This window comes from Phasianus colchicus, chromosome 6 (assembly GCF_987193195.1).
Source record: "Phasianus colchicus chromosome 6, bPhaCol1.hap1.1, whole genome shotgun sequence".
In the NCBI taxonomy this organism is placed as follows: domain Eukaryota; kingdom Metazoa; phylum Chordata; class Aves; order Galliformes; family Phasianidae; genus Phasianus; species Phasianus colchicus.
The window spans coordinates 7,324,010-7,339,563 of NC_143441.1; the positions used below are offsets into that span (position 1 = coordinate 7,324,010).

The following is a 15,554-nucleotide window of genomic DNA, read 5'->3' on the forward strand; positions in this document are numbered from 1 at the left end:
GATCAGGCATAGAAGTTAAATTTTATTCTAAAGCATGCAATATAGGCGTTTCTTGCTTGCACAGTATCCTTGTGGTCAGAACAGGAGATATTCACAATACTCATGCTTCTTCTGTTTTAAATATTTTTGTTGTTTCTTGTACAAGCTGGTATGGATAAGTGTATGACATGTATACTATGTTGTTTACAGGTGTGGAATTATGTATGCAGTATATTGCACTTTGATAGAAATGAAAGGTCTTGAATATTTTTGGTAGGACTGCTATCTTAAAAATAAATTTTAGCTTTAGGGTTGTGTATGTTAGTATTTCCTGGACCTCACAGTTCGTACAAGCTTGAATTCTACTCCATTTGAGGGCCAGGAATAGGTTGTAAAATAGCTTTTTCTGTAAGACACTATAAAGCTGCTATCTACCAACTAATACTCTGGCAGAAAGTATGGGTTTTCCTCCTGCCATAAATGTCTGCAATTGCATATAAAAACAGTACTACAGACCCATCATAAAATGCCAAAACTACTCAGTTAAAATCTGCCATTTTCATAGCTTTTCACTGTTCTTAGTGAAATACTATCTCATTACTCCACTATTACAAATGCAATAGTGGAATCCTTGTTTAGCTGTTGTATTTTCACACTTGAAACACTAAATTCTGTTATCTCAAACTGCCACTTTTGTACTTTTGCTTTTAAATCTACTTTTCTTTTTTCCAATGTCTTTAAATATTTCCAAATTATGTATTGAGATTTATTTTATCCTTTTAAAATAAAAAAATAAAACGCTATGTAACTACTTCTAATGTCATCTATGCTTTTGAGGCACTAGTTTGTGGGTTAAAGAAGAGAAGATAGACTCCACATGATATTTGGGAAAGGATTCTATTCAGTATATGTATCCTGAAATCTTTATTTGGGAAGATGTTGCCTCAGGGGTACCTAGCGTTGAGTTTTGCAATGGGAGACCAAATTATTGATGGGTGGTTACCATGAACTGGTTGGAATAATACATCTGGGTGTAGAGACTGATAGAGACCAGCAGTTTGAGTGCAACAAGGAGAAAGGGTTCTTTTCCCTTATGGTAGAGACTTGTCAGCAGAGTAGCAATACAACGTAAGTAGGGGAAGAGTAAATGTAATCATGGTAGACCATCCACTTACCTTATTCTTCCAAGAAGATGTTAATAAAAATCATTAGATATGAAGCAAGAGTCTATAAACATAGAGGTAAGTGGCATACTTTTATTTAGGTTAAAAGGACTATAGAAACTAGCATTTGTTCATTGCCTACGCTGAAAAATATTCTCAACAAGGAAATTTGTCACCTGTTACAGTTTATACAAGATAGAAAAGCTGGCCTTGATGGTGAGTTCCAAGCACAAGCTGCAAGTGATGGTTGCCTGCAGGCAGAAGAATGTGACACAAGCTTAGCAGAAGTCCTCCAGTTACACTCCTTGAACCATGCTGCTGTGAACCTTCTCCTATCAGACTTCCATGGTTTCTCTAGAGGTGAGCAGTGACATTTCTTTCTCAGAAGTGGTGGTCTATTTTCTGGGCATTACAAGGTAGGCATGAGGGAGCAAGGAAAATGCTGGTGTGAGGGGGAGTAAGTTTCTGTTATTTTGGCTGCTGGTGCATTGAAGCCTTGATGAATGTTGAAAGCAGAAATACAAGAGCAATCGTTCTACTTAAATTTTTACTCTTAACACTAGAAAGTGATTGTGCTCTTTCTTCTGCATAGACCTTGCAGGGTTGTTAGGATTTTATCTCTGCTTTTGCTGAAGCAGAAACCCAAATACAGCTCCAGGGTTTGAAAAGATTCAGACAAATGTCACTGAAGGGTGAGACTTGTCTGCTCTACAGGTTGGAACTTTCTTGTATTTAGTTGAGCCTTTTGGAAGAAGCCAGATCAAGGGCATTCAAATAGCTCCTGGTAGATACAGATGCAGTTCTTTATCTCAAAAATAACTCAGATGACAAAGCATTAAGTTCATGTAAAATACAAATGGAATTACTAGTAACGTTTGTCATAATCGACTAATCTAAGCATCAAAACAGTTAAATTAAGGGAACAGAGTACAATTCATCATTTGCTGCTGCTTTAGATTAATTAAGCTTTGCCAGAATCAGCTATTTCAATATATGGTGTTCAGTTACCAGTGTTTGGTTGAGGTTGTAGGTCTTCAGCTGTTTTAAATAATTTTTAAATAACAGAGATGCAAATAGAGGCTTAACAACCCTCCTCTATATTTGCAAATAGTTACTGCCTTAGTTACAAATCTGATCCTTGCATCTAGCCTGATTTTAATGCTGAACTGCAGAGTTTGCTGCTGAGGCATGAGGATGAGGTTTGCTCAGGGCTCCTGCAGCCAAGGGTGAGCCCATTTTATGAAGTCCCTCAAGGACTGCATCAAGCACACAGCAGTAACACTGCTAGGGCAAATCTGAGAGCTTTGAGATTTGCCTTTGGAGCTTTCAGGTTTCTCTTGATTGAGAGGATGTTCTAATTTTGTAAGAAGGCTTTTTCCATGGTTCACAATTTCATGATGTTTACTAATAAGAAATTCTACAAATGGAAAACGCTTTGCTCTGGGCAATGAATCTTTTTTAACTGAGGAAACTTCATTTTCACTAGCTTTTATAACTCCTAATTGACATTATTAAAACCTAACCTAAAATGAAACAGAGTGATTTGCAATGAGATTGCCTGAAAATTTGGCTTCTAAACACATGCTGTTCTCTTCCCCCTTTTTAATTGCTTCATTTCCTTATGGGTATACAGGAGATTATCTGACACAGTTCCATAGGTATTGTCCTATTGTATCTGTTCTATAGCAAAACCAGAGGTGGATGCACTTGATTTTTGTCCTGGTGGTGCTTTTAATGAAAGATAGGGAGGCTGGCTTGGCATACATACATTGAACACTATTCTCTTTGGCAGAGAGCTTTTGTATTGCAGGCAGGTTTCCTTTTCCCATCTCTAACGCTTGATAGCAGAGGCATGTGTGAGGAAGGATGGGTTCAAACTGTTTCTTGGGAGATGGTGGATATTTTGATAACACCTAAATGCCTTGAATGAATGGGAACATTATTAGTAAGTATAATTCAATTAAGGAATTTATTTCCTCCTGATTTCCTAAAACAGGTAACTAGAATATTTTTATAAATGTTAACAGTTGTCCTATAAGTCCCATAATAAATGGTGTTGCACTGACTAAAAAAACAAACAAACAAACAGAAGATCTATAACATTTTCAAGTCCTTGTATGCCTATTCAAACTGCTGAGCAGATGCATCTCGTGCAGACACAGCCAGAGTGCTCAGGTCCGTGCACAGCCAGGCCACCTCATTCAGTTTGTCAAGCAGACTCAGGGCTGGGTCACAGCTGACACAGCCTTATGCAGAGGACACTGCCAGAACAAAAAGCAGACCAAGTACACCCAAACTTTGGCTAACTGATGGGTTCAGTCATGCCACGCTAGCACCTTCTATTTACCATGATTTTCCCTGTGTAATCAGTACAACTTGATGCAACCAGTAGGGCTGCTAGCAGAGCTGTCTCTAATCTTGATTGGATATTTTATTGTTGTGGTAGTGAGCTCTTTCTTGTTTTTTTTTTTATTTTCCAGTAATATTGGATTAGCTGCTGTTAAGACCACTTTTATTTCTCAGTCTTCAATCCTACTTATGAAGTAGAGCAAGTAAGAGCTGCCTGTTACCTTCGGTGGTTCCTGAGGGCATGCCTACATAACAAGCAGGAGAGAGCATCTTGTGTTTGTTATGAAGCAGAAGAGTGAAGATGTGTTAGAGCTTTAAAAAGTAATCTGTTTTAAATACATTAAAGATTGTAAGGTTACCAGCTTGCTAATGGTGGGGAAGAGAACATGTGCTCAGGCTGACCTGATGCTGCCAGGCAAATCTAATTCCTAGTGCCTTGTTACTCCTGGCACACTTTAATAAGCAAACAGCAGCTAAATAATGTACTAATAGTCAGGGCAAATACACATACAGTCTCAAAATGAGAGGTGCCCCCCTGTCCTTTTGGGATCAGATTAGCTGTTAAAACAGTACAAATGGGAAGTCCAGAAATGATGTTCCGTAAGGAAAACAATGAGGTTTGCTCTATGTTGAAAAAAAATCTTCTGGATTTGCAAACCGGCACAATAAGTGGTCTAGCTGGCAGGTATCCTTTGATTTTTATTTTTGAAGCTCCACGGAAAAACTTGCCTACTTGTGCAGGTGGGATGACTTTGGAGCTTGAGATGCAATGTTGAAAAGAATGCAGTCATGCTAACTTCAGCACTGTTGGCTCTCTGTACTGCTATTTTGAAGAACAGAAAAGTTTGGCTCTGATAACTTGCTTCCTCTTTTTTCTTTCTTTCTGTTTTTTGGTCTCTAATAATTCTGTTTCCTGGAATGTACTCGGAAGCATCACCATAAGACATGGCTTTGTCAAAGTGGGAATCAATGTCCACCTTGATCTTTGAATATAGCTTCAATCTGATCATTGAATGGATTCTCCTTTCCAAGCACTTGAGGCCATTCGTGTAGTGCCTTCTGCCAGGTAACGCTTGTTCCCAGGGCTGCAGCAATCTGTAAACATCACAGATAATACTGTCTGTGTTGTAGAGACAGAAATTGACATTTCATACCAGCACTTAGGAGTCCCCACTAGAAAGAAAACTCCTCTCTATGTTCACATAGAATCATAGAATCATTAAAGTTGGAAAAGGTCATCTAGTCCAACAGTCAACCCACCCCCAATGGGTTCAGGAACGGTGACTCTACCACCTCCCTGGCAGCCTGTTCTAACACATTACCAGTCTTTCTGTGAAAAAATATTTACTATGACCTGAACTGAACCTCCCCTGGCATAACTTGAGGTCTTTTCCTCTCATCCTAGCACTGTTACCTGGGAGAAGAGGCTGACCCCCACTTTGCCAACCATCTTCTTTCAGCAATAAAGCAATTAGCAATAAAGTCTCCCCTGAGCCTCCTCTTCTCCAGACTAAACATGATGGACTGTAACCTCAAAGAAAAGCTCAATCCAGCTGCTTTAACGGGGAAAATCCATTTGAACAGTGAAAATAAAATAAAGATTAAGTATCTGCACCTCCCTGACCAGTGCCAAAACTAGATTTATCAACAATAAAGTGAAAATAAAGATATGACCTCTGAAAGTTTCTTTCTTAAGATGTAAATTACTATATTAATTTTCTTTTTTGGAAGCAGTTTGCAAGCATAAAGTTCCACCTTCTATTAACAACGTATTGTCTTTTGTCTTTGCAAATTCTTTTGTCAGTTACAGAAAAGTAGAGAGATGATAAATGCAGGCAGCCAGGTCTCCAACGGTTTCCTGACACCTATGATGTCTGGGCAACAAACTTCTATTCTAAAGCCATAGGATCTGGCTCTCCTAACAATTATGAAAGTTTTACAAAAGCACTGCTCAGATAGAATGCATAAATCTCTTGCCAGTCCAAAGGCTTTCAAGCTCTTGAGTTCCTCTAATACTTCTAATAACTATTCGCTCTGATATCCTATAAGGAAACCATAGGTGCTGGGAAAAAGAGGTCTAATTATGGATCAAAACCAACCACCTCTGCTTCTCTGAGTTCACAGAGCCTTTTCCCAGGAGAGCTGCTGGAAGTGGTAAAATAGCTCTTCTCACTACCAGAACTGCTCTGCTTTTCATGGAGTGTTTGCCCTAGAAGTTATTCACTAGAGAGAAATTGTTTCTACTGTATTGCTAGGGTGAAAAACATCAAGGAGGAAGGGAAATAGGAGACAGCCTGATTCGCCTTTAAACAAGTTTTTACACTTTGCTGAATGCATTTTTTGTTTTAACTTCTACAATTATATGGTAACTTTACTTTCAACCCTAAAGCTTGTGCTAACATTAACTATGAGATTTAAACAGGGCTAACAAAGCCATTTTGTTAAGGGCCAAGATGGGTTCAAAGAACTAAAGTGTTTGAACTAAAGTTTCAACATTTGGGAACAGGCTGGAACCTTTGGGGAAGTTTTATGCACTTCTTGGTAATGCTGTGCTTTTGAAGTAATGAGGGCCTGGAGAAACCAGGTGAAGAAAACTTTCTTTTATTCAGAGCTCGTGCACAAAGAGTCACACCTATGGGGTAGAAGCTCTTAGATTCTTGTTGGTTGCGACCTCATTAAGCAGAGACGTTGGGTAGGGGAGAGGGATAGGGGAAATTGTGAAACACAGTGTCTTTTCTTGGGGCAATTCCTAAAAGTGACCAAAGAGTTCTTTTAGGACACCCTAAGCCTCAAGATGGCTGAGACCTGTCTATGTCAGAGGGATCTGCCCCAGTATGGGAGTCTCCAACCCACCTTCACAAGTCCCTAAGCCTTCCCTTTAGTGATTTTGTTTGCTTTTGGAAGAAAACACACTGTCTTTTCATGATGCGCCCTCTGAAAAAGTATCACAGGAGGTGTGCTCTGCAGTGCTCAGGCTGCTGTTGGCTGCAGTTGAAGACACACGTACTCAGAATGCCCTAAATTGTGCAGGTCCTGCTCAGACAACAGTTCGTGTGGTGCTGATGGTTTGGATAATTTACCCTGGACGAGCAGTGAGGCACAGACAGAAGGCCTCACAATGAGAGAAATTGTAGACCCTTTTTCAATCCCAAACATCTCGTGCTTTGAGACCAGCTACAAATCATGTGGTTTTTGTGATGATGATGATTTTCTATGAGGCTGACAAATCCTAATCAGCCTTTAAAGCAAATACTGCCCTTTCCTTGTGTAGCCCTGGGTGACCGTGACTGGGAGGTGGCTGTGCTGTGTTAGCAGCTTTTGGATGGTTTTTTCTTCTGCACAAAGATGAGGATGGGAAACGCTTCTCAGCAAAGTGTAAATACACAACTAATCTGATGTGTGTTGTTTTAGCTTTTCCCTTTATTTTTCTTCCTTTCTTTTTCCTGGCTGTAATGTGTTTTGCTCAGACTTAACGAAAGAAAAAAGGGAGAATCTAATCACAGTCAAGCTGTGCTTTCCTGCCTGTACATAACCATTAAGACTCTTCCAAGCATCTCAGTTTACAGTTTGTGATGCTCAGGGCTTTCACATTCTCTGTGGTAACTTCGTAAAAGCAAGAAATGAAGCAATTTGTACAGGATCCTGTTGAAATGCATGGCTGTTCCATACAAACAAAGCAATCAGCTGTTCCAGAGAGAAGCAATGTCCTTGAAACCATCTGGCACTCAGGATGGTTTGCAGTGAGATTTGTAGAATGGAAGAGATACTGAAAAACTCCCTGGGCTCCCCCTGTAGTCAGTGGGAAGAGAAAGTCAGATTTCTTCCAAGGGCAACTGAGCAAGACCTGAGGGAGCACTGTCTCAGAGATATTACTCTAGAGGGATCTTAAGAGGACTGAGTTACGTGCCTTGATTTTAGGTGTTAAATGGTGTGATTTTTGTCCACTTAGAGCTTGGTCTGTGAGTTTTGGTTAAAAAATAAATAAAAGATGCAAAATCTGCAGAGCAAAATTTCACCTTTGAAACCTGAGATAGAGGATTATGCCAAGAATGTGTATTCACAGTCTTCAACTTTGCAGCTTAATGAAAACACACAGGAAAATGCCCTTCGTCCCCCGGGAACGCTTTTATAGGACACAATTCTTGGCTGGGCTAAACAAATGAGTGCTTGGTGTTTTTCCCTTCTTTTAAGGATTTTTAAGAATCAATTACTCTCTATGGACACTATTTAACTGAAGTGTCCTAAGCTAGCCTTTTTCAATGCATGAGAAAACAGAGTAGCTCTGATGGGACGTACGTATCATTGTCTTTTTTTCTTTTTTTCTTCTTCCTTCTCTTTGCAGTGATTTGTATGTGGCTTTTGGAAAGATGCAATTCCCTTCCGCTCTCTTCCTGTATAGTTGGACCAGTGATCTATCAGATACACCTGGTTATACCACTGAGTTATGGTTTTCTGTCATTAATGAGATAGCAGATAAGGGGCAAGTGAAACTCGAGGGCAGAGTTCAGACTTCTCCTGCCCTAAGGAGTTTCACTACCACTGGGGATCAATCATGGTGTCCCTCTAGCAACAGCTAAAATGCCTATGCTTTCCTCGGAGTGCTGCTCACTTCAAATATTTGTGAATATTTCTCAAATGCTTTGAGATCTGCTTTGAGAAAAATGCAGCAAAACTGTCCAGGCAAGGACTTTTTCATCATATTTATTTGCTGAGCTGTACATGATGAGTGAGGAATTGCTGCAGAGATGGAGGTAAGAGACCTCAATCCCTTGGCAAGCTGCAGGGTATCAACTCTTTTGTGCTAGGCAGCATTAAGTGGTGTTAAAATTGTACCTGGCCAGAGGCTGGTATGAAGTCAAACCTTAAATAAAACTTGTATGAGGAGTGAGTGAGTTGTTTGTCATCTCTCTCAAGCTTACTCTTAAAAACCATGCTGTGCTCAAACTTCCCCTGCTTTGTACTGCCAGAGCTGTTCGTTCAGAGCAGAGTGCTGTGTCTCAGCCCAAATAGTTCTGTGTTGATAACAGGCTTGTGTATAATAGCAGGAAAAAGAAAAATGGATTTAAAGCGGTGGATGTTTGGATAAGGCTAATTAATAAACCCTAGAAGGGAAATAACTCACTTGAAGTGAGGCATATCTACAGCTGGCACCTTGACTGTATGGGAAAACGTACCTATAAAAGCATTAATGTCAACCTAACAGCAGGAGAGGGAGAATGTAATGTAATGACTGTAGGATGCTGGGCCTGGGGGGAGAAAATACGGCAGCAGTTGGATGTGTGTAGGCTTGCAGCTGCCCTTCTATGCCCTTCTGTCATTTTCTTCTGGCTTAGGAAGCTTCCCTTCAAGGCAAGTGCTTGCTGGGCTCCATGCTGTGCTGTGTTGCAGGATGTAGGCAGGAGCGTGTTGGAAAGGCTGTGACCTGGAGAGCCTGGCTCCTGTGGTGGTCTCTTGCTGGTGGCCATGTACACCCTCAGGTTAAGGTGTAAAACAGCCACAAATAGCTTATCTGCTCACCTCCAGACTCTCTCAACGAGCAGTTTCCCCAGATGGCATGGTTGGAAACGGGTTTGATTTCATCGCTGTTTTCACACCCGTTTCATTTGCCAAGTTTTCTCTAATTGCTTCCTTTCAAAAGGCCGGCAGCAAAAAATCTAGGCACACTTTCCCCATGTCCTCAGGCTGCAATCTTGTGTCTCCCTGCAGCTATCTTGTGGCAGCAGCTGGTAGCCAAGCAGGCATTAATGCTGACGTGAAAGAGTCCCTTTGGGAACAGGAAGATTTTGTGGCACGGCAAGGGTGAGCTAGAGACCATTTTGCTTCACCTGATCATCACAGATGTAAAGGATATCAAGAAAAACACTTATTTTGGCTTTGGATTTCCCCATGCAGCTCTCCACTGGCTGAAGAGACAGTTAGTGTGGAAGCTGCTGAAATGCAGCTCGGAATGCAGTTCTTGGAATGTGTGCCCAATGAAATACTCCTCCACTCTTTCCTAGGAGTTCTTTTCCACTAGCATTGCATTGGGTTAATTGGTGGTGGTGTGGGAGTGAACATATGTGGGGTGTTGTCTTCCATTATAAATCTCCCTCCTAAATTCTTTTGAGCATGGGAAACAACTATGTGGTATTGTCATTTGAGGGGCAGTTTTACGCAGGGTGGTTTTGGGAAGATGGGACACTCTTTTGCTTCACTTCTCAAATTTCAAGTATGTATTTGTTTCCAAATACGTGTGTGTTTGAAACCTGAAGCTATGGAGAAAGAATTGCTTTGTTGTAGTTGATCACAGGATTTAAGAGCTGATTGCTCTTAAAAACACTGTACAGGTTCAGAAAGGAGTACTCCAAAAGCAAACATGATGGAAACTAGGCAAACCTAGCACAAGACCAGTGAGCCCAAACCATGGGGTTACAGTTAAGCTGCTGTTTCTTCTCTCCTTTCACCCACTTCTGACTGCAAATCTTCCCTTGCCACCCCTCCTTGGAGGCAAGGAAATGGGGAGAGAAGTTCTTCACAATACATAGCTGTAGAGCATAAGCCAATTTACATGTGTAGCTTCAAAACAAACGCTTTGATCTGGGATATGCTAGGGGGATCTGTGGCCTTGGAGGATGAGGATGTGGGATACAGGGGCATGAACATGGACGAGGAGCTTGGGAAAGGGACATGGACATGGGGAACAGGCATGGACATGGGTATAAGCAGGGCCAACATCATGGTCATGGTTAGGGGTAGGGACTGAATCAGCATCTCTTACAAAAGAGAAATCCCACAGTCCACCATCCCATCTGCAGCACAACCAGACACCGCAGACAGACACTGGCATCTCACTCTCCACACCACTCCCTGCCATCACCTCAGGATTTTACCTGGCTGGGGTGGAAGCCATCCACTGGCTCGATCAGCTGCCAGGACTCACCACCCATCCTGTGCCACTCTTCGGCTGCTGCAGAGCACAAAAGAGGAGGGGTTACTGCACTGCACTGAGGTAGGACCCCCCATCCTCCTCTGAATGCCCACAGTACTTTTAAGCTCGCAGCAACGCTGAGTGAAGATTATGATAATTTATGTAAAGTTGTCAGAGCCATTACTGCATACAATCTCCATCTCCTTGGGGCAGTATTTAAGATTTTATTGTTGTTTTTTAAAATCTGAAATATTTAAGCAAGGAAGTGCTTTGAACCTAAATGATTGTAAAACAATTCCCTTTCCCTCCGATAAGACCAGTGCTGTAGTGAGTAAAGCTATAAATTATTTAATAGTGATTCAATACTTTTGTATTTTTCACTTTGGTTGCAGCTTACGCAGAGCAGGAAATACATATATGAAAGGAAAAGCTAAAGAAAACAGAGCTTTTCAGAGAAAGAGATGGTAACACAGTATTCACAGGGGCTGATGGCTGCAGGAACGGGATGTCACTTTCTGTTACATTTCTTTCCAGTGGCCTTTTTCAACTCCAACAAAATAACCTTTTGAATTACATAAGCACAACAGTCAATGCAAATGATGCTCTACTGTGAGCCCCAGAGCCATTAGAGAAGCAAAAAGCTCGCCTACTTCAAAAGGGCTGCAGTGATCAAACATGGGACCAGCGGATACAACATTAACAGACTGTCAATTTCATCATTTCTTTTATAATGACAGATTAAGAATTCTTAATGGCGTTATGTAGGCATCCTGTCAGGAGAAAAGTATTCTCCTTTCAAGTGCTATAGTTTTGACCTAGAATTACCACCATGGACTCCGGCTGTTGTGGCAAGTAGCGATGCATGGATCCTCATTCTGGCCTTGAATTCATGGATTGGCAGCATTCCTGCTTTAACTATAGAAATGCAATTGTGATGCTTTATTCGACACCAAAGTGACTTGTTTTGAAGAACAGGGCTCAGAGGTTTATTTCCAAACTGTAGTGTGTTGGGCATAATGAAACATTCATCTTACGTTACAGCAGGGACTGGGTTCACACAGCACACATGGTGTGAGCTTGGCCAGCTCCTTATAGATGATTTCTTACACTGGGTATGAGGCTGTGTACTTTAGATGGACTCCCCTTCCAATGCCAGAAACAGCAGGCAAGTAAGGTGAGCAAAATTTCTGGCAACAAAGGTCAGTTTAGTGTACTATTATACTTGCCCTCCGAAAATCCTAGAGCTGTTCTTAGACAAATAGATACCAACTGAGAGCATCCAGAGATTGCCCTAAAAGTGCCTATTTCCTAGGCTAGGCTAGGCCAGAGCTTGCTCACATCCACACCAGGAGAAGTCAAAACCAGCCTGTGTTACTGCACCATTTCTTTACATAACCACTAAGTTCTTAAGCCAAAGGCAACATCTCAACTGGAATGCCCACCTCAATCTCAAATAAATGCTCTATACCCAAGAAGGCTCCATCCAAGAAGGCTGGGAGCAGTTGTGTAGATATTGGCACGTGCCCGCCCAGAACTATTGTCCTCATCACAGCATTGCAACCACTGCTAAATATTTGATGTCTGGGGAGTCTCGGGGAGGATTTGCACTTGCTTCAGGAGGAGAGCAGAAAGTAGGTCAGCAGCCTCAGCTCGTTTCTGAGTGCATCCACGAGCTGACAGCTTTACTGATGGAAGCGCACATCGCCGGCTCCAGGGCTGCAGGAAACTTTGCAGGGTGTCTGTCAGTGATGGTGTTTGTATGTGCACGTGTGTTTGTTTGCCTCGTTTGTTTAATGCAGTGTAATCAAGAACAGCAAATTATATCGAGTGTTTCTTTTTGTGAAAGCAAATAAATAACCTAAAGTTAGCAATTCAACCTATTAAAGTAATTTGCCTACCCAGCAGGTAGTTTGTTTCAAATCCCAACATCTTCTTAAATATTAATTAGCAAACACTTGGCCACCTTGAAACTCTTTGCTATGATACCTAGCTTGACAATGGGGTCGGCATCTTTGACTTTCAGTTTTGGATGGAAAAAATCCCATCCTAAGCTTTACCTCCTCCTCTGTGTGCTTTGCATGAGACCCAGCCCAGTTCCCAGAACTGGGTCATGGAGAATAAAATAAATTTGTGAGTTTGATGGGTTTTGGCTCCGGCTGAGACTTTTGCAATAGTCCTCAGTGCCTCAGCAGCTTTGTGCTACTGAGGATGGGCAGACGCTGATGGGGAGAGGTGTTGGAGATGTATGCCTTGAAGTATTGCCAACTGCTTCTGTCCCTTCATGGCTCTTCTAGCTGTCTACGTTCTGAGATTTAAAATGTCATTAAAAAAAAAAAAAAAAAAAGGAACATATGGTCCTCAGGCATAATTTTTTCAAGCAGGACCTCTTGGTGAATATGAAAATAAGGGAATGCAGATCAGATTTTTTTTATTTAATTATTACGTACTATATATAGAATCTAAAAGTCCATGAGGAGGCCCCAAGATGGCCAAACTGGAGCCCTGTGGGCTGAGGGATGGAGATGGTCACCTCGGGGAAGAGGTGGCTACAGAGTGTATGGCAATGACCCCATTGCTGCAGGGAGGTGACAAGACTGTTTCTACCACTGATTTGTCAGGAGAGCTTCTGCTTTCCTTGTGATATGTAGTGCTGTAAGTTCTGTTTGTACGATGTCCGCAGCAGAAGAAAGTGATTTAGGGAATGTGCTGACATAGTGCCACTTAAGATCACATAAGGGTGAGTGCTGCAAGACCCTCAAGTCAGTGTAGAATGGTATTTTGGTCGGAAGGAAACACAGGAGAGAAGTTAGTTCCTACTGAGGAAGATGCTTTTGGAAGCACTGAGCTAAGGGAAGGTGGCTGCATTTCTCAGGGAGGAAAACTGACTGAGAAAACCTGCCCTTGGTACAGAGCTAACACATTGGGATGGGTTAGCATCCTGGCATGAGGTTTGAGCACCACTTGAGAGAGGGGAGGGAAAAGCCACTTACTTTGTTTCAGTGGGAAATCCATGTAGAAAACATCAAAGTTGGCAAACTTCTGAGTTCTGGTGATTTCTTTCAGGACATTGGAAAGTTGTAAGGCTCTCTGCAAAAATCAGACAACTCACAATGCACTGTGCTATTGCAGACTGCACCAACTCAGATAATAAGACTAACATGACACATAGCTATTTTACCAGAAAATTCTTTTAGCAGTGGCCCTGCTCCTGTATAACTATTCAGGCCCTCTCATTGCAGGGGTCTTTTGATGAGTAGCAGCCCAGTTCCTCTTAAGGAAGACTGAAACTTTCTATAGGGGCTAAATGTTTTCCTTTCCCATTTTCTCCCTGCTGCTGTATCAATGGTATTAATGCTCAGCTAGCCAGGCCATATTCTGCTCTTACTCTCAGTGGAGTAAATTACCTCCATCAGCAACTGACCCAATGCAGGGTGAATTCTACAGACATAACAGAGATTAAGATCTCCTAAATACTTAACATATGCAGTTTGGCTGATAACATATAAACAACTAGTTTTCAGTCAGGAAGCCAGAAGGGAGATATTGACTCGTGCCCTGCAGTCACAGAGCTGTTTGTGGACAGTGGTTACATGCCCTGTATGTCCTGTAATGCTGGTGCTAACACATAAGGTGCAGTCCTGCAAAGATTTAGGTATGTGCTTCACAAGTCAAGAGAGATGGAGCGTACAGTGAAAAACATAGGTAAAGCCTGGCAAAATTAAGGCCATATTTTTTGTTGGCCATGCCACCAGGAACAATGTGCTTGAGGGACATCAGTGCAGACCCTGGGCAGGGGTTTGCTCCTGCAGCCAGCAAAACCTGTGCCATCAGCTTATCATGCTCACAGCCCCTGGCCTGTAAGCAGTTTCCTTATCAAAGCAGTTTTCTTCTCAAAGAGCAAGATCCTGAATGGTTTTGTCTCATGGAGATCATGGGGAACTCAGAGAGATAACGTCTCTCAAGAATGAATTTGGACAGCTGAAGGATCACAAGATGAACACAGATTAGCTGAGCTGTGCTCTGAGAGCCTGCAGGATATTTGAAAGGATGGGCACAGAAAATTCCACATCTTGTCACCCACGTTTATGGAAGAAAAAGTGATCTGATGTCATGCATTTGGGATACCAGGTTTAGTCCAGCATCCTAACAGTCATATGAAAGACTGAAGCAAAATGAAAGAGATCAGTACATAGTTTCTGTTTAAGCTTTCTCTTGATATGGAGATGTTGCATATTCTTTTAGTTGCTCTGCATTCCACTGATGTATTTTTATCTGTGAAATGGTTCTTGTGCTATTTCAGTGAAAACATCTGGTTGTATAACACAAGAAACCTGGTATTTAGGAAGAATTTCATTATGGAGAGTGTGTTCAATATTGGAACTGGCTCATCTGGCAGATAGTGGAGTCCCCACCCCTGGAGGTATTAATGAGACTTGTGGATGTGGCACTAAGGGACACGTTCAGTGGTGGGTCTTTGTAGGTCAAGTGGATAGCTGGACTTTCTGGTCTTGGAGATCTTTTCCAGTATAAATAATTCTAGGATTCTATACAAGATTCAGGGGTAGAGCTGAATGGAAGACTCTCTGGGCAAGAGAGTGGACCTGCACATCAAACTCAAAGGTATCGTTTCTTCTTACCTCTGAGGTCAGGTTCCTGAGGGTCTCATTGGCAGTCAGCCACCCACTGCAGGGGCTCACCTGGGTGGGCAGGGGAGGCATGGGGTCAGTGGCAAGCAAATGAGAGGAGAGGGCAGGGGTGCTCCTAAGGAAGACCTTACCTGAAGGCAGTTGAGGAAAGTGTACAGCTGGCTGTAGGTGACGTCTCTGTTCAGCTGCCCTGAAAAACAAAGAGAGGGAAGCTCTGCATACCCAATGGCCACAGGTACTGCCATGAGTTTTGCTTTGTGGCTCCACATGTCCCCAGATTTTGTCATCGCTGTTCCAGGAACAGCAGAGTATGATAGCACCCAAATGAAATGGGCTCCTCGGGCTGCTTTGTAGGAGAAGCATGGCACAGATGTGACTCTTTCTCTCAACCCTACAGCCAGGGAACAACAGCAGGAGAGCTCAAACATCAAGGGCAGGTGGGAATGTCCCAGACCCACACAGTTCCAAGTGCCAGGTCATGACATGGGCTGTTGGAGGGCCTGTGGTGCA

The 15,554-nt window shown here is 42.2% G+C and overlaps 1 protein-coding gene across 4 annotated transcripts in view; it reads right to left on the minus strand.

The window, feature by feature from the left end:
• Positions 1 to 1,215: 1,215 nt before the first annotated feature.
• AOAH (acyloxyacyl hydrolase) overlaps positions 1,216 to 15,554 on the minus strand; it is a 69,129-nt gene continuing 54,790 nt past the window's right edge. For all 4 annotated transcript variants that reach the window (XM_031590457.2, XM_031590456.2, XM_090142297.1 and 1 more), the window contains exons 18-22: positions 15,176 to 15,234; positions 15,036 to 15,095; positions 13,389 to 13,485; positions 10,361 to 10,437; positions 1,216 to 4,586 (exon numbers count right to left, since the gene is read on the minus strand). In XM_031590457.2, coding sequence (XP_031446317.2) covers positions 4,458 to 4,586; positions 10,361 to 10,437; positions 13,389 to 13,485; positions 15,036 to 15,095; positions 15,176 to 15,234 — 422 coding nt within the window. In that variant the 3' untranslated portion in view covers positions 1,216 to 4,457. The remainder of the gene's footprint in view (positions 4,587 to 10,360; positions 10,438 to 13,388; positions 13,486 to 15,035; positions 15,096 to 15,175; positions 15,235 to 15,554) is intronic.